Source organism: Orbicella franksi, chromosome 5 (genome assembly GCF_964199315.1).
Source record: "Orbicella franksi chromosome 5, jaOrbFran1.1, whole genome shotgun sequence".
Lineage (NCBI taxonomy): Eukaryota > Metazoa > Cnidaria > Anthozoa > Scleractinia > Merulinidae > Orbicella > Orbicella franksi.
Genome location: NC_138149.1, coordinates 3,585,131 through 3,607,152, shown reverse-complemented (window position 1 = coordinate 3,607,152; position 22,022 = coordinate 3,585,131). Strand labels below are relative to the sequence as shown.

Below are 22,022 nucleotides of genomic sequence, written 5' to 3'. Positions count from 1 at the left end.
TACAATAATTTCAGTATTTCTTTATCAGGGTAATTCATCCCAACACATTGGACAAGTGGCGTGCTACAAAGAAAAGAAAGCATCTTTAATCTTAAATACAACTCTCCCCCTTATAGATATTGAATTTGCAGCCATCAGAAATTTTACCCTGTCTAGTACTTCAACTTTTTTTCCACTACATTCCACAAAAAAAGGCCTCTATCAGGAATTTTTAAGAGAACATGCTCCCGCTAGATCAGCGAGACAACACATACTGTATTGACAAAAAAAGTCCAAAGAGTTTAATCAACTTTTATTTGCCACAAAGTTCAGCCTCCCCCCTTCAGTGTGCCTTATCAACACTACTTTCTTCGCATGAATCCTCGCTCAGTGCCAAGGAAACTCAAACTACGTTCAAATAGTCTGTTGATTATCTGCCAAAGGGTTGTATTTTGCCTCATTTGTTTACACGAGAATGCACAAAATAGACTGTATTTTCTTATCAAGAAAAAAGTTTAAGGCTACAAATAAAACTAACTTAATGGCTCACGGTCAGTCAGTCAGTCAGGAAATGTTACAATTAAAAACTTTACTGTAACAACTCTTCGGATTAATAATTATCTTTATAATTTAATTCTTTGCAATTGAAGACATATCGTGTTGAAATAAATTGCCTGTCTGTTTGTCAATCTGCCTGTCTGTCTATTAATTACGCAAATATTATTGCATTTACCATTTTCAACCATGTGCTGATGCACTTCTCGTGAAATGTGTGACTACAAGGTAGTTGATTCACCTCTTCACCCTCCTCAAATTCAATTATGCAAATGGTACAGGATAACATAAGAGCTGTAGGTAATTTAACCAAAAAATATCAGTGAAATAGTCAAATAAAAACATCCTTTTACAACTTTACTTTTAAAGTACGCAAATTTACCATCAAACGACACAGAAAAAAATTGCTAATTTCACTAACCCATAGAAGTGACCACAGAAATATTGTAAATGCAAACATACAGATCAATCAGGGTTGATAGTACACTTATTTAATAAACACAAAATGACAGGACTGTATCCAGAACTCTTAAATTTTGAAGCAAATTATTAATTGAAAGAGGTGAAAAGAGAGAAAAGAATTGCTTCATCATCTCAGTAGACAAAGCCAAGACTCACCCACTCTTAATTACTTTCAGGGAGGCAATAACCTCTGGCAAAGCTGGACGCAAACCCTCATTGGCGTCCTGGGGATAAACGGGAAAAAAATTAAAATACAAGTACATCAGTACAAAAATTAATCTTAAAGATCTTTCTTGTTTACTCGCCTCACGTTCAGCCAAACCCATCGAACTCATTGCAATTGGTGGGGCCCGGGAATTCAGTTGCTAAAAACAAGATAAAGAGCTAAGGAAAGGATTGGATGAGTTGTTCTGTTCAAGAGTTCGTTAAGGCAGACTGAAACATATCTCACCGTTCCACCCCCCCACCCCACCCCAACTCTTACCCCTCCTCCCTGCCAAGTCTACTCCCTATCCAGCTCTGAGATTGTCACAATTTTTAAGTTATTTATAATTTTCGTAACAGAAATGGAGACGATACGCTGTATATTCCCCATTACATTTCTTTCCCTAGCATCTTAAAACCCACAATTTACACCCAAACAAATTGGTCAGTCTCCATAAACTTTTACACTCCTGACAAGGTTATCAACTTTTCCTAACAAACGACTACAATTTCATACAGCGCCTCTTTAATCGCTAACACATCCCCATAGGCAGACCTAGGTGCAATCAGGGACAAAGTGTAGATAAAATGTAAAGATTCAAAAATAACTACTACCAACACTCCCCCTCCCTCGCTTCCAAAATAAGTAAAGCCCGAAGTTGGAGGAAAATTTCACTATTTGTTTAAGACAATATGTTGCCTAAAGATGTTAAAGAAACCGCTCTTTCCAAGCTCCTCTTTCTAACAGCTCACAACATCTCCTCATAGCACATAATGGGGACAACTGCCTCTTGTAGGGAAATATGGTGCAACTCAATTTTTACTAACTTCTTGTACATCGGTTGTCTCCCATTCCATCCTGACAAGAAATCTTTGTTTCAGTTCTTCAGTGCAGTTACTAAGTTATTTAGCTACTCATCCCCTAATTGTAGATAACTAGCATGTACTGTTCTCGCCCTTTGCTGGTTGTAATATAGTGCTACACTGAGTACTTCTACAAAACATTAATCCCTTGCTTTTACTAGAGTGTTTTTTATTTCATTGAAACAGTATTAATGTTTAGATGTAGTGCTTGATTTTGTTACTTTGATATTTGTTTTTTTTTACAAAATGTACTCATGAAAAATATTAGACTTGAGCTTAAAGCTACTTCATGGTTGTTGAATTATTTTATTGGTAACTATCAATAGTTAGTGTTTTAATGTTTAATTACCTCGTAACACCTTGTGTGAGATGTAATCTAAAACACAAATTCAAAGTAAAGTTAATTTTCTTACAGTTCTGAGTTTGTAGTACTGCTAATCACAAGAAACTTTACTATCGATCAGAATTTATTATTTTGCAATTAAAAATTTTTAAAAGTTATAGCCATAGATTTTATACTTACAAGGTTTTGACATGTGCCTTGGAGCATTACGTTTTTGGTGTCTGTACTGTTTTTCTGAAATAAAGTTAATGTTGATATTAGTAAATTTGTGTGCTTTTGTGCTACAATTCTGATTAGTCATGGTTTATATACTTGCAGGGAATTTTTGAATAAAAGATGATACATTTCTATTCTTTAGTGTTTGGCAAAGCTGAGCTTATGCATTTTGTAAATCTTTCCAGTTTAACATAGTAATTTGGAGAGCCTATTCCTTCATGACTTTTCAATGGCCTTCCCTGGGGTTACAGTGACAATGGGTACCATGTGGAATTGTGTAGTGTGTTGTTCCAGTAATGTCCATATTTGTGCCACAGAAGGGATTTTAAATTCTTGGCGCAAGGAGGGTTCTCGAAGGGTACAGAGTTTAAGAAAATTTATGAAGCATAATTGAAAGTATTAGAATGTTGGGCTTGGGGTGTCATGAAACATTTCTTTCATGGGGAGTGTATTGATAATATACAGAACTATATACAATAATGTTTAGAAGCCAATTTTCAACATGTAAAGTTGAAAAATATGTATTATTTGATTTCGGTAGATTTTATTGAAAACAATAGATGTACTTACGCTGGTGTCGTGTTGTCATCTGGGCATCATGATCTAAAACAAGATCAGTAATTTATGCTGCTGTTACTTGTACTTAAAATTGTAGGTTGTGCAATGTTGAGTTTTATATATAGTTTAACAAAAAGGTCAAAATTAATTACAAAAATTGATAGATATTTTAATTGAAGGTTTTGTCTCTTTTGTCATATTAGAAATGATGTTGCAGGTATTCTTGCACTTTAATATATTTGGTATTGATTTTCTCTTGTGGTTCTGAGTTGCAAATTAGTCTCACTTTACATTTATGGAGGTGAAAATGGGTATTATTGGGAACTATGATGAATCCTTTTTATTACTTGTGAAATGTGAAATCGCTATTTTTTTCTTTTAGAATTGTTATTTGTATATTAGCTATTAATTGTTATTTTCTAAAATGTATTGTTTTGTTTTGCATGAAGCTTGAAGTGCCAATATTATTTTTTTTGTGAATTGTTTATGTGTCTATAGCTTGCTCCCTGAAAAGGCCTATTGTGGGACCTTAAGTCGGCATAACTTAAGGCGTCTTTGGGCGATTTAAGGCACCTTTAGACGACTTAAGCAAAATTGGCAAGAAAAGCATTGCGACTTTAGGCAACTTAAGGTAATTTTAGGCAACTTAAGGCGAGTTAAGGCAACTTAAGGAGACTTAAGGTGACTTAAGGTGACTTGAGGAGACCTTATTTCACTTGAGTGATATAAATTTAAACTTAGCAACAGTCTTCCATATATCTTTTGTGATAACCCAATATTGTACCAATACTGGTATATAATTAAGTCACCACAGTCTCAAATATCAAAGCTCGGGTTGTTCAAAGCCTAATTAAACTAACCTAGGATTAGACAGAATTTTTATTACTTTCAGTTTTGTAACTTTTTGTTCTAGTTTTCTGTTTATGTAATTTGTCTTTTAGTTTTGAGTTGATTCATTTTAAAACTACACAACCATAAGGAGTGAAAGATATTTCTATATAAAAAAAATATATTACCTGAGTTAGCGCTACCCAACTTTCGAACAACCCGGGCCAGATTTCAAACCATTAAAAAATAAATACTATTAAAGAAAGAATTACCACAACACTGGTTAGCTCAGTTGGTAGAGCTTCGGACTACCGTGCGGGAGGTCTCGGGTTCGAGCCCCAGACCGGACCAACACTCAGGTTCTTAAAATAACTGAGGAAAATATACTGGGTTTGCAATGACATCTGCAAGTGGTTAGATATTCTAGTCTTCACGGATAAGGACGATAAACCGTAGGCCCCGTCTCCTGCATCTTCACTATTATGGTCAGCAGAGGACGTTTAAGACACCACACACTCATCGTAAAGAGCAGGGCACGAAGTTCCCGGTGTTTGTGGTCTGGTATTTGCCCATTGTGCTGCTGAAATGCTCGGAGACATTAGCTGTTAAAGCTACTCTACAATCCGAGGGTAAATAAAGTATACATACTACTCCTTATCTGCTATTTTTTGCATTTCCAGTGTCAATTTTAGTCCTTTTTGGGGACCCAATCGATTTGATGCTCTCTTGCCTCACTCAGGCAAAATATTCCAATACCATAATGAGTACCGCATGCTAAGTTGTTTCGTAAGAACACTTCTTGTCAAATTTCACCAACTACTTGTGAGGTTCCAGAAAACTTTGATGACCCTGGCAGTTTACACAGTGAATCGAATCCTTTTAGAAGGTTTTGTTGATCAGACCTCCAAGAAATACATCTTCCAAGTTTCACTAGTTTCCACGTGACAAATTACAAATGCCCAGAACTACATTGTCACAATTAAATATTAGAAATTGATACATCTATACTAGGCACAGTGGTTTCCGCCATTTTGATTTTCCCAGTAACCCTTGTGCCGCTAACTGGTTTCCATACTCCAAAGAGACGAGACATCTGTGCCACGAAAATGCGAATTTTCTTGCTAAGTGTTCGGGTGATTTCAAATCACCCGATAATAAATTACTGTATTCAAATTTTGGAGAGTATTAGTTTGGCGATTTGTTCTCTTTCTGGTTTTTTGTTACTCGCGTGAGAACGAGTAGCTCACGTGTCAGCTCGTGTAGACTTTAGTCACTGGGCCAAACTAAGGCACGTGTTCCAAACAGTAGTCTGGCGGCCATGTTTACTGAGAGTTGATCGCAAGGATTATGTTAGCTTTCGATAGTAACAGTAGTAACAGTAGCGTAGCCCACGTAAAGTGTATAAGATAATGTGAATAGCTGGCTTTATCAAATGTACGAAAAGGCTAGATAAACTTTACTTTGCAAGTTGGTTGTTCAATTACGAAATTCACAAGTTTACAGTTGGTCTGAGTTGGTCGAATGTGGAATCAAATGCAAATAATGATTTTTGCTGGAGAAATGGGCCACTTTTGTCACTTTTTTACACTGGGTAAGTAAAGTATTTAAAGTGTAGACTCAGTTCGGTTCAATTGAATTTATATGACAATATTTTTACTGCTCAGTGTAAAAGTGACTAGAAAGAATTAAGCCTTAACCCAGAAATATCTTTCTGTTTTTTGCTTTTCGTGTTAATGATTTGGAACACCTCTCACTGTTGTTGTTTATTAATTATAGACTGTAAGTCTTTGGAAGATTGGATTCAATAATATTGTACAAAAATTAAAAAGCTTAAATGAAATTATTGGAGTATAGTCATTTGTTATAACTTTCCATATTTAATATATTTTGTGATGATAACACAGATTGTCATCTTTTTTATTAATTCTTTCACAATGAAATACACGAAAAAAAAAAAAAATAAAACTTAACAGAAATAAAAAGGCATCTGTGAGACAGTATACATGAGATTGTCATTTCTATATAATTATTGTTCACATGTAGAAATTATTCCTGCTAACATTAGGGGCTAGAGAGGTGCAGGACTATAATAATATTAGATTTTTTATGTATAAGGCAACTACGACTATGAGGCATAATACAGTAATTGTTGGGTTCTTGTCCTCTTAAAGGACCCTAGTCAGTACTTGCTATTTTTGAGGCCATCAATGTTATTGATATTACAGGTGAAGTCTTGTTGCTTTACTGTAAGTTGTGTTCCTGGTAGTATGTCCCTTTATCTTTAGTAGTTTCACAGTGATTTTCTTTGCTTTAACATGCTATGAATACAACATAAAAGCCAACCTCTTGTATGTAAACAAAACAAAGGTGTGGTTGACTAGGATCCTTTAAGGAGGAGGGGGGTTTAGGTGGCTCCAATACATTGGGAACAAGTCTTTTAAAAAAATCAAAGGCACACCTATTGAGGTTACCTCTGGTGCACCCTGCACCCTGCCCCTCCTGTTCTGTAACCATTACCCATTTATACATTTGGGTGAGGAGAGACACTATAAGAGTGCAAACACAATGCCATGATCTCCGATAGCGGTCCATTGCACCAACGATTGGGTCATCATCCCTCCTTCTTCATAGGGTTAGAGTGCAGTTTATCCAAATGTGACAGTTACAAGTTTGATAACTTTCTACAGGGGCAATTTGAGTGTGTTGAAACCTTTTTAACATTGCATAACCATTAGCAACTTAAGGCGACTTAGGAAGACTCAAGGCGACTTAAGGCAAGTTAAGGTTACTTTAAGCGACTTAAGGTCCCAGTGTAGGCCTTCATAACCTCCTTTGGTTATGTTGATATAATCAGCTTTGTTACTGTTAGATGTTACCCTCTCCAATAAAGTCAACTCACTCACTCATTGTCTCACTTACTCAATTTAAGCATTGTAATTTCAAATAAATACTTACATTCCTCATTGTAACTTTCAGGATTCACTGAGTCTGTAATTATAGACAAAATTGTTTCTTTTTTTAATAACAGATTGCTTTGGTCTTTTTTTAGCTTGAAAAATCTTCTAGTCAAGATTAATTGTTGTCATGCAAGTCATATTAAATGATGCCAATCATAAACCATTTACACAAGAAAGCTGTACAGTCACAAATATAATACCGCAAAATTTTGCAGTTCTTGGAAAATTTGGCTTTTATTGTCAATGCTTGCAAAGTTTTGGTGCGTTTGGTTGCTTGTACTTCAGAATATTCTCATATGTGCTTAACAGCTTCATTTGGGAAAGTGCTTGTTGCTCAGAAAGCCAAGTTTCGTCAGTGTTTGTGCTTTCTGAAAAAAGTTTTTGATATGCTTGGCCAGAACATTTGATTCCTTTACATACTCCTTTGTTGGTGGTTGAATCACAATTAGAGAAACTGTTTCAATTTGGAATAGCATTACTATGGGTGTAAAATGGGTATAAAATTTTCTACATGTACAAGATAACAGTTTCATAACTTAATTTTCAAAAAGAATATTAAAGGTCTTACAAAAGTTGATGATGGCTGGCTGTAGTTGTTCATCTTCACCTGTAATATTGAGAAGATCATTAAAAAGAGACTGGTTATCAGTTGAAGGGTGGCTTTGTTATTCCATTTACTAGGGGAGGGAGGGATATGTTGAAATTCTCTTTGTTTTCCCCTTTGTACAACATACTCTCTTACTCTGTTTTAGTTTGTCATTCATTACTTGGTGACTGTTGAAGGTATATTATTTAAAATATAATGCTTTTTATCCAAGCATAAGAATGAGTGACAACAGCTATTAATTTGCACCAACTATCTTTCTGCAATATAATGACAGGATCTTTGCTGTGAGACTAAGTGATGCATTGCTGTTTAACGGTTATTTGATTATAAAGTGTAATTGATTCTTATTTATATTTACCTCGTATCCTAGTAATGTGTTGCTGCAGAGAATACTTATACTCTACTGTTGAAGGATAGTTTTCATTTTAATTGTCTTTTTTGTGTCTCTGTAAATTGAATCTTTAAATATAAGGTAGAAAAAGTCTCATAAGTGACGCCTTGCTTTATCTAGTAGAGGCAGTGTATTGTTCTCCTTCACTCGTGATATTGAGGAGATCATTAAAAAGAGACTGGTTATTAGTTGATGGGGTGGCTTTGTTAATGCAATTATCAGGGGGAGGGGTGCATGTTGAAACTTTCTTTATTTTTCCCTTTGTACATCAATATTCTGTTACCCTGTTTTCGTTTGTCACTCATTACTTGGTTACTGTTGAATGTATATAATTTAAATATATTTGCTTTTACTCTAGCATAAGAATCAGTGACGAACAGCTATTTGTACCAACTCTCTTTCCCTCAATATAGTGAGGAGTTCTAATTGCTGTGGGATCAACTGATGCATTGTTTTTTAAAAGTTGTTTGATTGTGTAATTAATTCTTATTTATTTTGACCTCATATCTTAAGTAATGTGGTGCTATAGAGAATATTTATATTCTACCCTTGAAGAATAGTTTTCATTTTAATTGTCTTTTTTGTGTCTCTATAAATTGAGTCTTTAAATATAAGATAGAGAAAGTATAATCATGACTGAAGGCTAGCTTGCTCTCCAGCAAAGGCAGTGTGTTGCTATTTCTTGTCTTATTACAGTAAAGTACATAGTAAAGAGGTGCAGTCAACAGAAGTCCAGACAATAGTCTAAAGGAATAGTTTTAGCTTCTATATGTACTTAATTGGACAAAATGTCCATATACTCTTTCCACAGAAGGAATTGGAAATTCCAGTGGGTGAAAGGGTTTACAAACGCTTAAAACTTTAAGGAAACGTATAAAGCTTAATTAGAATTTCTAGAAGGATGGGGGGTTTTATGAAAAATTCTTTCTGTAGTGAAATTTGAATAATCTATGGAACTACACATTATGATTTTGCTTTTGCCTGTGGTATGTCATAGGAACAAGTTGGTTTTAAGGCACATCATTTAAGTGCCTGCATTTTAACAAAGAAAACTTCACAAAGCCAATTGAATGAAAGGTTTTAAGTTTGCTTTATTACAAGAAAATATAAGATGAGATATGGCTGATTTTATTGACTTGATTTTAATTTCACTTGCCACTTAAATATTCAATTATGAGCACATTGCCTTTAGTAAGACTGCATAGTGTCAGCAGGAAAAAACACTATTAACAAGGGCTCTGAGCTTCAAATAAGTGATCAGCCAGCCCTCATCTCATTAAAAAAAAAAAAAATGATAAAGTGCACAAGAGGAGTATTGGGATTACGAATTATGGGATTAAAATTTGCTAAGTAGCAATAACAAGAGTAAACGTTTGTTAGAATTTTAGACAAACTTTCCATGAACACTTAGACTTCTGTTTTAATAAATCTTCATGCATACCATGTTTTGTGAAAAATTAGTTTACTACATGTTGAAAAAGGTGACATTTTAATTACTGCCTAGTTTCAAATAACGCGATGGAGGAGGTACTAACTGTGATCATGGAGGCAGTGCTTTTAAAATGAGGGCGTTTGATTTACACTTTGATAAGCTTGACCTTTGCAAATTTTGTTGTTGCCAACTTTCCCCATCGATTCCAAGTAGAAAATATATATCAATGTGTGTATGGAGATTATTGCAACTTTCATTTCTATTTTTTCTTGACTGGTATTTTTTTGCCATCAACTCGCAATTTGGATTATAGACGGTAGTATTCTGTATCTAGCAGAACATATCGGCGTTAAGTTGCGATTCAAACTTCTTTTCTTTACCTTCCTCTCTTTTCGCAAGAGTTTTTGTACCAATCTCAGTTCGCAAGCGAACATTTGCGCGGTTTCGGTTCTTAAGCCTAAATGAGATACTTTACCGAAAATCAATCTTACTGCGAAGGCCTGGAAGAAAGCCGTACCGGAACTTTAAATGCACACGGTAGGCTTTTACGAGAACAAATTAAGGCGCAAAGTTGAAGCCAGATTTCTTTTTCACTTTCTAAACAATTAAAGTCAAAAAAAACTTAAGAATATGAAAACAAATAAAACTAAGATTACAGTGATTAATTTGGTTGGAGAATAGTTTTAGTGGTTACATGTAGCATGCGCTCAAATATAAAGCACAAAACAATTACAAGAAATCTTATCTTTTCTCAATCAGGCGGCAACCAGCTAATCTAATTATTCCTGTATAAGTTGTAAAAGTAACTTGAAAACAAATGTAGCAAAGCAAATAAATAATTGGAACTATCCAATGCAATTGGGTCTAAAAAGTTCATAGGGCGAAAATAACTTTGCGATTATAATTACAATTGTTTATTCGTAATAGGGCAATCGAATTTTTGTATCAAGAAAGCAGTTTAAAATATAATAAAACGGAATACTTACGATCATCCAATGGCGCAAAAACTAAAATAAAATGTGAAAAGAAATAAAAGTAAGATTAAGGGAACTTGACATGTACCAAAATAAACGCAAAATGATATCTGGTTCTTGTGTAATCTTGGCGCGAGAAAACTGATGTTATAAACTTCTTACAAAGTTTTTCAAAACGCAGCTTGAAAACAACAAAAAAAGTAAGTTTGTAAGAATATAAATAATGTGTACTTACAAGTGCTTTCTTCCGCAATGGGAACTTCGTGCGGCACTGAAAAGTTTCATAGAGATAAAGGTTTTAACTTTAAGATGATTGTTGAGCAATCAAATCTTCACGTAAGTAAAGCAAAGAAGTTTAAAATAGAAAACTAAAGATTAAATACGTACACTCGTCTGAATTAATCTTTCTGTTGATTTGCTGTTGATCTAGAAGACAAATATACATTTTAACACCACTAGAAATTATCTTGGCTAACGGAGCAACATCGGTATTCTAACGACGATTGTCATATTTAGAGACAAAGTAATACAGTTTACTTCATTAAAGTGCCCTAGTGCGAAGAAACTTTAAATTTGCGCTGTATTAATTTTGCGAGGTGTAAATTTCTTGACAAAGGCAGCTTTAAACTTACCCATCTTAATGAAACGTAGAAAAACAATTAACTGAACTTGCAGCGCAATGTTACATTGGCGCAAAACAAGCAGGGTGTTGGCGTTTTATACAAGAATCGCTAAACGATGTCATTTGTTGAAGACCTAAATGTAATAACTGACCTTAAATGTAATAAACTCCTAAATGTAATAACATTTGGCCTTAAATGTAATAAACTCCAAAGTGTGACAACATTTGGACTTAAATGAAACAACGTTACACAAGCGTCATCATTGACGTAACCACCTCGTTGTTTAGTAAAATAATCACGTGACACTACACACAATCCCTGTAAGCGGGAATCCTTATTCCAGCCTTTAAATTCCTTCTCATACAAACAAATTTCGATAGGTTGGTAATAGCGTGACGTTTTTGTTTCTAAATCTACTTGTTAACCAATATAGTTCCGCAGAAAATATTTTCAAGACGCCAGCGATTTATCAGTCCGTTCTTGAATCACAACCTGATCAGTCCAAACAACAATTCCAGACAAAACTATCACAGTGGTACCGGATGCCGTGATGACAACGTCACCAGGACGCGACGCAAGGTGCATTTGAAATAGCTGTTGTCGTTTCATGGTTTAAATGCCTTTTATATCTCGATTTGGCTCTCTTGTGAGACCACACACAGCGAGTCTGGATAGTTCGATCCTTCAATCTGTCTCCTTTTTTTATATACGTAACTGTGTCTGGAAAAAAAGGTCTCAGAGTCCGATATTTTGGTCGTTTACAATTTTCCCAGTAGGATGATGTGAATCAGTAGGTTGGAAAACCAGGAATTCGGAATTCGGAATTTTATTAAAAAAAAATAAAAAAATAAATTAAAAAAATAAATAAAAAATAAATAAAAAAATAAATAATAATAATAATAATAGTAATAATAATAATAAATAATAATAATAAATAAATGTAAAGAAAAAATAAATTATTAATTTAAAGTTATAATAAAACCTAGAATCTGAACTCTGGACTCTTGCGGCTTGACAATCAGACGGTTGCAGTTGAGTCACGATATGTGGTCACGCAATACCTTACTTTTAAATTATAAAAAAATATACAGAAAACAAGAAAAAACCTTAACAAGAAACACCCTCACATTCCCTGTACTTTGTTCTTTGTTTCTGAGTAAAAGGTGTGTCACACAAGAGATTTGAAGCTTTGTTAAAGAAGTTATGAGTTTGGACGAGAAGGCATAGTGATTGGAATTCGGAACATTGGCTTTTTTTAAAAAAGGTTTAATTGTTCTTTCTTTGCATGATAGTATATTGTACATTGAGTTTTCTTGTCTTCAATTATTCCTAGCGGCCTATATTAGTAACGCAATCCTAAATAGTTGAGCTGGCTGTCACGCTATTGAAATATCGTTTCTCCGAATCTCTCCCATAGCTCTTGTACCATGGCATTAGAAATAATAAGTCCTCCCTCCATCCTGCTTAACAAAGATGTTAATTGAGATATTGTGAAGTCGTGGTTACGGTTCTTCAGACAGGGCAAGTTTATGTGGTAGTAGTGGTTTTGAACTCTTGACATTCTCCAGCACTTTGATCCATCTTCATAAACAAATGGATACCAGTCACTCTCTTTCCGCCCAATTACGGCAACAGAGTCGATAGTGTTTTCCGGTAAATCCTTACGAAAGAAACCCTCACACCCTTTACAGCGCGCAATGTTTCCTTTGAGTTTTGTTAAAAAGTATGGGTTGTGACTGGGTGGAATGGGAGGTTTTGGTGGTAGTGGAAAACCTGGAGGTACAGCGACATGTGGATTAACGGATGCGGTTTGAATAGGTAGTGAATTTAAATATGGATAAGTGGGTGGCGGATATCTGCAAGATTGAGTAAGCCCAGAATGTTGTACGGGGGGAGCTGTAGGAACCGATAAAGAGGGTCGTATGGGTGGATGTAACGAGGCCGATGATAACGAGACGCTGCACGATGGTCCTTGGTCGGCTGTGATTTGTATTTGAGGAAGATGAGGTGTGCTTGATACAGACAGGGAACTTGGCGGCAAAGAAGAGCTATATATTTGAACGTCAGTTTTTGCTTGCCTTCGACGTCTTGGGGCGCTCGGCTTCCTTCCGGAAGCTTTTACGTTTACATCTAGCGTGGCAACAGCTGTTAAGTTGTTAGGTATCTTTTGTTTCAGATACCACTTGACAAATTCGTTCAAACTGTTTTGTTTTTCGGCGACACTAACAACATGCGCGCAAATCTTTTTAGGTTTGAAGTTTTTGCACGTGCAAGTTATTTTCCCATTGCTGGAAACTTGAAGAAAGTTTGGCGCGTCACCAAATTCTGATAACACCGAGAATGCTTTTAAAGAATTATCTCTAGATGGGGCTGGAAGAATGGTATCCTCTCGTGAAAGAAGTCGCCCAGCTTTCTCCCATATGTGAATTGCAATGTGGCGATCAAGTTGATCTTGCACTGAAGACGCGGGCAAGGAAAGATCGTTTTTAGTTGATAAGTGTACTACTGTACTAGATCGTGCAGAAAACATGCGACCCTGGCTCTGATTATCTCTTTTTTATTTATTCATTTTTTTAATTTATTTTTTTATTTTTTTAAATAAAATTCCGAATTCCGAATTCCGAATTCCGAATTCCGAATTCCTGGTTTTCCAACCTACCGATGTGAATCTGCTTTTTCTTTAAAAGTATCAATTGTATTATGCCCCATGGGGTAATATTTCGCAAATGACGAAGCATTTCCAAACTGTAGGTTTGAAAAACTGTTTAACAAAGAATTCCTGCTTTAATGATTGCGTTTGATTAACATAATTGGACACTGCATCCAAACTCGACAAACATTTTGCCTGTCTTGAAATGCAAAATGAAGAGCGCTATCCAAGGACCAAAAGTGCGAGTTAATTAGTTTCCGATATCAGGAGATAAGATGTTATCCCTGTTATCCTTATCACCACTTATCAGTAATCCTTGTTTTACTAAAATGAACAAGTCGGATAATACAGCAAATTGAGTTTGATCAAACACTTACATACTCAACAAATGTTCCACAGTTGCAATTATAATTAACATAAAATAACATTGTGAAAATATTATTAAAGAAAATTACTTTCATAATTTAAAAAAGAACACCAACTCGCCGATCGCAGGCCGCTCGCCGGTTATCTTCAAAGATCACAAATGTACATTGGATGTCCAGACACTTAATTGATATCTGTCTGAAAAAGCGCACGTGCTGAATACCGTCATTTTGCTTCAATTAGCTAAGAGTAATGAGTCTTTCTATTTGATTCAACATGGGTTATACCGCTTTCGCTATAGCAGTTGCATTGGCATTATTTTTGCATAGTTCCGTGGCCTTAGATGATCGTGTAAATTCACAAGGAAACAGGAAGCCTTCTGTGTTACCAGACGACATTTATGAACCCGAAAACACATGTTACTCGTTGCGATAAAAGAACCCTTTTAATGAGATGACAGATGGTGCAACAGATCACGTGGTTTATGCAATAACAGTGAGTTGATTAATGACGCCTTTGATGACGTCAATGATGACGTGATTATAAACCATCTCATTTAAGTCCAAATGTTGTCACACTTAGGTGTTATTACATTTAAGGCCAAATGTTATTACATTTAGGAGTTTATTACATTTAAGGCCAAATGTTATTACATTTAGGAGTTTATTACATTTAAGGTCAGTTATTACATTTAGGTCTTCAACATCATTGTGTTGCATAAAAAGACGTTATTGGTTCTGAGACGTTTGAGTGACAAAAATGTAGATTGGCTATTGCGTTTGCTCTTTGGCTTGAGGCGGGGCTAAAAAAGCACCCTGACGCCGAGATTGGAGATAATCCCTTTGCAGAACACACGACTTTATCAATCATAAAAATCAAGTAATTGAATTATCCACTACCGATCTACCGTACAACTATTTTAAAGTTTTAGCTTGAGTTTCAATTCAAACGCAAAGACAAGTCTCCTGTCTTATAATATATCAAAGTTACAAAAAAGAGGAAAACTTTACCTTTAGAACCATGTAAAGAACAGGCAAGTAACACCAACAGAAAGAGATGGTTGCTTAGGGTTTCCAATTTGTATTAACCATGTCAACCAATTTCACTGGATGACTGAAAATTAAAACCTACAAAGGCATCTTTATATCCACTTTGGCAACAGTGAACAGCAACCTTATTGGCTTATGATTTGATAAATATTGCAAAAATTTTCATTTATAGCAAAGTGAGTGCTGATTGTCCTCCACTTATTTTGTTTACCTTTTTGTAGCCCTTTATCTTTTTGAGATCATTTCGCTATGTTAACAATGCATCTTTCTCTTCGTTGCATTTGAATCTAAATTTATGTTATCAGTTCCCAGAGTGGTTACTGATGTTTTTTAACGTTATTTTAACTTTGTTTTTGGCGCTGTTTTTCAAGTATATATGTTATCTTTGAATGCATTAGTTAGGCTCCATTGGCAAATTTTTACTATTTTCTTTTTCCGTCTACTTTTTCTTGATAACATAACTACATAACCGGCAACACGTTTTGTCAAGGCAACAATTTTCAAATTCTTATCTTTATCTTTCTTGATCTTGTTGTTACAGCATCAGTATAGGTCTGTCGTGCATTGCTCTATCGGCTGTGTATTATTTTTGTGTGCTAACACCTCTTCTCGGTTGTCTGGTGACCTCTTCTGTTTTCCAGTAAACGTATTAGCACGCTTTTTTTTGTTTTTTTTTTTCTAACTAGGTTTGCACCCTATGATTGTCGCTATCAGGATGTAATAAAAATATGCCTTGTTTCCTTTTTTTATACTTTCTCTTAACCACATTTCTTACTTCTTAAGAATAACAATTTTAAGGAAATTTATCCTTTAATCTAGCAGACCTAAAATGACGCAAGTATTCCTTGTGTCTTATCTACTGTATGCGCCATTGTCTGGTTTTGTATGTACATCATATTTCCTTTTAAGGAGTTGTTTATGCACTTGTTCAAACATGCAGCCTACATGTTCTGTTTCTCCATTGCGTCTTCGCATGTCTCCATTTCTATCTGTAAACATTTTGCCATGTCCTTATGTGCAGTCAAGGACTGTTATAACAGAACTGTATTTTTTTATACTCAAGCTTTATTTCATTATCTTGAGGCAGATGTACTTTGCTACGAAATAACAAGTTTTCAAAACCTCCCCTGTTGATACCATCTCGTTTCAAATGGGACGGGTTGTTATCAGGCCAGCTGACCGCTTTGACATAGCTATAATTATTCATTTTTAAAATAAGTAGATTTTTCGGCAACTTTCAAAGTCCAGTTATATGTAGAAAAGTCTATTTTTCTGTGGGGACTATAACCAAGGTTGTCCGCATGCTTCTATGATGTTGATTTATAGGTCTTTTTTACTTCTTTGTTCTCTGGGAAAATGACTTTATGCACACTCTTTTAAAGAGCGCATTTGGAAAAAAAAGACATTTTGTGATATACCTCTTTCAGTTATTGTTGCAATTGTATGTTGCCTATTGTTCAAAAAATTAGTTCTTATCTCTATGTCACTAAACTGTGGCTAGTATTGTTTATCCATCAATTAATGCAATTGACCACACAAGAACTTCTTGTTCTTACTGAGGTCCCTTTATTTTCTACACTGTGACAGGGATGTTTGCGGAAAAAAAAAAAAAAAAAAACAGTTGAGAGCAAGGAAGATAACATCAAAGTGAAATAAAGCATTATATATCTTATTCGCCGGGCAGGCTTCATTTATCGACTGGCCAAGATTCTCCGTTATCTTTGGACTTCATTTCCGGCATGAAGCAACTTGAGACTATGCTGTGTTTACATTTGAGCTTTTACCAAGGTAAACAGTTACTAAGGTCAAGTTACTTAACCTTGGTACATTCGTCCAGTGTTTATACCGGCTCAAATAACTCAAGTTGATCTTTCAACATTCGCGCGCGCTGCATTATCAACGTCATGAAATCGAACTTGGACGAGGATCCCACCGCAGTGGAACAGGAGCAAATTGAGGTGCCATCATTTTCATAGGCGAGGACCTCATTCCATAATATTACGGCGAAAATTCAGCCGCTTGATCATACCCAGAGTATGCATGGATACGTTGCAGCATCCTCCCTGGTGGCAAAATATATCGACAATAATTACACAACATAGAATCGAATTTTGCCTAGAGAAGGTTGTTAATAATACTGAGAATGAAAAATAGTGCTCTCTTTTACTTGACGGATTGTTCGCTGTAAGAAGATCGATCCAATCTTTCCACGTTATCTGCCATGATCGCCTGGTGAAAACTGGAATAGAAACGCTTTGTCGACAATCGCGCAATCTGCTCACCGCGGGAAGTAAATATTACGTCGCCACAAGCGGATATATCTGTCATCTCGACCTTGGTTACCAACTGTAACCATGCCTGATCACAGGGTAATTACAACTTTTACCTCGGTTAAATTTCTTTTGTCTTCTGCGGCATTTACCAAAGTATCAGTTGGCGTTTACACACGGAAAATGTTTACCTAGGTAAGTAAACTCTGGTACCTCGGTAAACCGTTCAAGTCTAAACACATGAGCTGTGTAGGATGTTAATCTTACTTTCAGTGTAGTTGTCTATAACTAGTCATTTTCCTTCGCTTCTTTTACTTCTCACTTAAGCCATTTGTTTAGCGTTAAATGTCGAACCGTACCATTAAAGCTTTATTTCATTGGTCTGAGGCATATGTACTTTGCTACCTTACTGGCTTGTGGTTTGATAAATATTGCAAGAATTTTCATATATAGCCGCCACTTGAGTGCTGATTATCCTCCAATTATTTTGTTAACCTTTTTGTAGTTTTTTATCTTTTTGAGATCATTTCTGTATGTTTGCAAGGCATTCCTCTCTTCACTGCATTTCAATCTAAATTTATATTATCAATTCCTATAGTGGTTACTGAATGAGGTTAGCCTTGTTTTTGGCACTTTTTCCAAGTAGATATATTATTTTCGATTGCATTAGTTAAACTCCATTGGAAAATGCTTATTCTTTTCTTTTTCCGTCTACTCTCATGATAACATAACATCATGAGCGGCTACACGTTTTATGAAGGCAACTGTATCCCTGTCTTTCTTGATCTTGCTACTTACATCATTTGTCTACGTTTCTCATGTATTGTTCCACGGGTTGTGTAATTATTTTTGTGTGCTAACACCTATTCCCGATTGTATAGTGAGCTCTGCTGTTTTTTAGTAAAGTTATTAGCACGTTTCTTTTTGCTTTTTTCTAACTAGGTCTGCCCTCTATGATTGTCGCTGTAAGGATCTAATAAAAAATATGCCGTTTTTTCTTCTTTTTTTTATACTTTCTCTTAACAACATTTCTTACTTCTTAAGAATAACAATTTTAACGAAACTCTATCCTTTAGTCCAGTAGGTCTAAAATGACGCCAAGTATTCCCTGTATCTTTTCCGTTGTATGCGCCACTGTCTGGTTCGTATATGCACATCATATTTCCTTTTAAGGAGTTGTTTATGCACTTGTTCAAATGTGTCGCCTACATATTCTGTTTCTCCATTGCGTCTTCGCATGTCTCCATTTCTATCTGTAAACATTTTGCTATCTTTTTATGTGCAATCAAGGACTGTTACAACAGAACTATATTTTTTTATACTGAAACTTTATTTCATTATTTTGAGACAGATGTACATTGCTACAAAATAACGAAATTGACCAAACCTTCCCTGTTGATACCATCTCGTTTTAAATGGGACGGGTTGTTATCAGGCCAACTGACCACTTTGACATAGCTATAATTATTCATTTTTAAAATAAGTGGATTTTTCGGCAACTTTCAAAGTCCAGTTATATGTAGAAAAGTCTATTTTTTTGTGGGGACTATAACCCAGGCTGTCCGCATGTTTCTACGACGTTAATTTCTAAGTCTTTTTCATTTCTTTGTTTTCTGGGACAATGATTTTATGCATACTTTTTTAAAGAGTGCATTTCAAAAAGAAAGAATATTTTGTGACTTACCGTTTTCAGTCATTGTTGCAATTGTGTATCGGCTATTGTCCAAAAAATTATTTCTTATCTTTATATCAAAGAAGTGTGGCCAGAACTGTTTACTCATCAATTTTCCCAATTGATCACACAGGAACTTTTGTTCTTACTGGGGTCCCTTTATTTTTGACAGTACAATAGGAACATTTGCAAGAAAAAAAAAAATCAGTTGAGAGCAAGGAAGATAACATAAAAGTTAAATAAAGCATCACATATCTTAGTTGTCGGCTAGGCTTCATTTCCCGAATGGACAAGATTCTTCGTTATCTTTGGACTTCATTTCCGGCATGAAGCAACTACAGACTATACTATGTACGATGCTAATCCTATTCCCAGGGTCGAAGGTGGTTTTCTATAACTATCCATTTGGCTTCGGTTCTTCTACTTTTCACTAAGGCATTTGTTTAGTTTTAAATAGCGAACTGTATATATTCAACACAAGAACAATTTTCAACAGTTTATTAAACGTTATGCATTTCAGTGATATTACAATATTTTTCACTAATGAATTATTTCTTACACTTTCAAAAAAGGAAACAATTTCTAGAAGATAAACAATATTGGGTATTCTACAAATCAATCTCCTAACTTGCTATACACATATCTTATAGCATAGTTTCAACAAAGTAAGATTCAGCAAGGAAATGCTTTTCCATTTCTTTACGATGCAAAGCAATAACTTTTATAACTCCTTGCTAACCTAAATAAAACAACAGGCAATGTTACTTTAACTTATTTGCTGTATAAAATCGAAGACACCAGTTTACTTTTAGTGTTGAAAGTTATTTTCAACTCGCGCGCTGCCAAAAATGCAGCGATAATCTCAGAATTTGTGGGATTTTCCACATTAATTTTGTTGTAAGACTCTGCTTGTTCATTATACAACTTTATGAAAGATTCCACTTGATCTTGAAAAACCCTTAAAAGACCGTTGTGTTCTCCGCCAGTGAATACCCCTACACTGAAGTGTGTTTGATCTGCAGCTGTCTTGATTTGACTTAACCCACAAGAATCACAAATACTTAGATCTGACTGGAGATTGCTCAGTCTACGGTGACAACTGTTGCAAACTGCATAGCGTTGAATTTCTTGCACCCCAGCAATTCGATTGACAGTTATAGTATTCAGTGAAAGAGACTCTTCATTTTCCATTAGCTGTGGCACAACTATCATATTCCGCACATCCGATTTCACTGTAGTAATGATGGTGTCAAAATTACTTGATAAATATTTCTCTCCTTGGAATGAGCGAACTCTTGCATTGACAATTTCGTATGCTTACCCTTCTTGGACTAAGGGGATATTTTTGTCCCATAGAGTAAGTTTAATTGCACTGGTGTCGTCCGCTATATCACAATCCAATTTCATTACTGACCGTTCCTGAACCTTAACCTCACTCTGCTCTGATCTGATATGTACTTTCCCGATAACTGAAACTAAAGTGAAATCTGAAATATTATCGATTTCACTGATTTTTATAAATCGTTTTGAAGGTGCCTGGTGATCAAATGGGCACTCTGAAATACTCTCAATTTTAGTACGTTTAATAATGACAATTGTCATGTCATTGCTATTTTGCAATGACCTTTTCAATGAATAGTTGGAGAGCCTAACACTCTTTTGCGATTCGTCTTTTTACTTCACCTGATTATAGAGACTCTTATCAAAGCACACTCAATCGCAGAAACCATTTGCACTTTGAAACTTAAAGTTGAAATATGTATAATTATTGCGGCTCGGCTTTACTGGTGAAGTATCATGAATATATCCAGAGATCGGAACTTTCTTTAGATGATCACATTCCTTTGCATCTCCCGGTCAAACTGTTTATTCGGTTGACCTTCACTAAAAGATGCTACAAAAAAGAGAATAAGATTTCGTATCATTCCTTTACTAGCTGTTTTAAAAGTTGCATATTCTAAAGTGCTGGCAGTCTTTGATGTTTTAACCATTTGTCTTAAAGAAATTGAGCTAAATTGTTCCACACTCCCCAATCATTGCAGGCCTATCAGCGGATTGAGTTATTACTTTAGCATAATTTACTAAAATGACTATTTGCCAACACATTTGGTAATCACGGTTTTTGGTAATATCATTAGTTGTTAGGCTAAGGCCTGTAGCTATTAACGGCATCTGGGACATTAAAGTTTTACATTACGATGTAGACGGAAAATAACACAATTCTGACATTCTGTACCTTCAGTTAACGCTGACGTTTCTCCAGTGCAGAAAGAGTAGTCATGAGATATCAATGTTTCATCTCTCTTTTCTTTAGTTTCACCTGTAACAAAACAATGATAGCAGTTCACCTTGAATACAAATCAAAGTGGCTGTGACCCACTGAACTCGGAAAATATTAATGAAAGGGTGTTATGGGGCACTTGAGCCTTCTGTACCTAATTATATAGGTAACCTTTCCCCAAGTAAATTCTTATGTGCACGTAGCACAGTGTGATTAGTGCTTACTCGCTGCGCGAGAATCCACGAATTCCAATCCTGTTAAAATAAATCATTTGTCTCAGACGATTGCTTTGGAACTTACAATATCGCGTAGGTTTGTGAATGAAAAACCACTAACACTTTTCCTGAATCGAATCGCTAAGTGAAGAACCATAAGTTTTTTCCTTACTATGGAAAATTCGTTACGCCTTCAACTTCTATATCTCAAAAATAATTAACTTGACACGCCGCAAGAAACTTTAAAATGGCCTTAGACTGCTCATGTTCGAAACCCGGCGGGGAAATAACAATATATAAGATCGGGGATGCTCGTCGTCTCGGTTGCAAACCAAGGATTCTGGTCTACGCTCTAATTTAATTTCTGTTTTCAGGCTAGATTTCCCTCATCTCTCCAGTACCCGAGTTGGATCTACAACTACGCGTGGAATCCTTTCTTGAACAGTGGCTAATAATCGAACCTATTCCGTGTAATGAAGCTCAGGCAACGTCCACATTAGTCTCCGTCAGGAGTTAAATTGTAATT

The 22,022-nt window shown here is 35.4% G+C and overlaps 1 protein-coding gene across 2 annotated transcripts; it reads right to left on the bottom strand.

Annotated features, from left to right (window-relative positions):
- Positions 1 to 1,156: 1,156 nt before the first annotated feature.
- LOC145486234 (uncharacterized) lies at positions 1,157 to 11,095 on the bottom strand. Of its 2 annotated transcripts, XM_081464855.1 has the most exons (10): positions 11,003 to 11,095; positions 10,758 to 10,796; positions 10,606 to 10,641; positions 10,383 to 10,403; positions 7,535 to 7,573; positions 6,965 to 6,997; positions 3,194 to 3,226; positions 2,588 to 2,641; positions 2,414 to 2,440; positions 1,157 to 1,220 (listed from the first exon to the last, which is right to left on the bottom strand). In XM_081464855.1, the coding sequence occupies exons 1-10, from the start codon at positions 11,004 to 11,006 to the stop codon at positions 1,210 to 1,212; spliced, it is 297 nt and encodes a 98-aa protein (XP_081320981.1). In that variant the 5' UTR covers positions 11,007 to 11,095; the 3' UTR covers positions 1,157 to 1,209. The 2 variants fall into 2 exon arrangements, with proteins under 2 accessions (XP_081320981.1, XP_081320982.1); XM_081464856.1 differs by lacking the exon at positions 2,414 to 2,440.
- Between the last annotated feature and the right edge of the window lie 10,927 nt (positions 11,096 to 22,022).

Excerpts from the sequence above, each read along its gene's own strand:
- LOC145486234 (XM_081464855.1), bottom strand. Across the intron at positions 10,404-10,605 it reads CATTGCGGAAGAAAGCACTT|TTTTTGCGCCATTGGATGAT; the intron begins GTAAGTACACAT and ends ATTTTATTTTAG. Across the intron at positions 2,642-3,193 it reads GATGACAACACGACACCAGC|AAAAACAGTACAGACACCAA; the intron begins GTAAGTACATCT and ends ACTTTATTTCAG.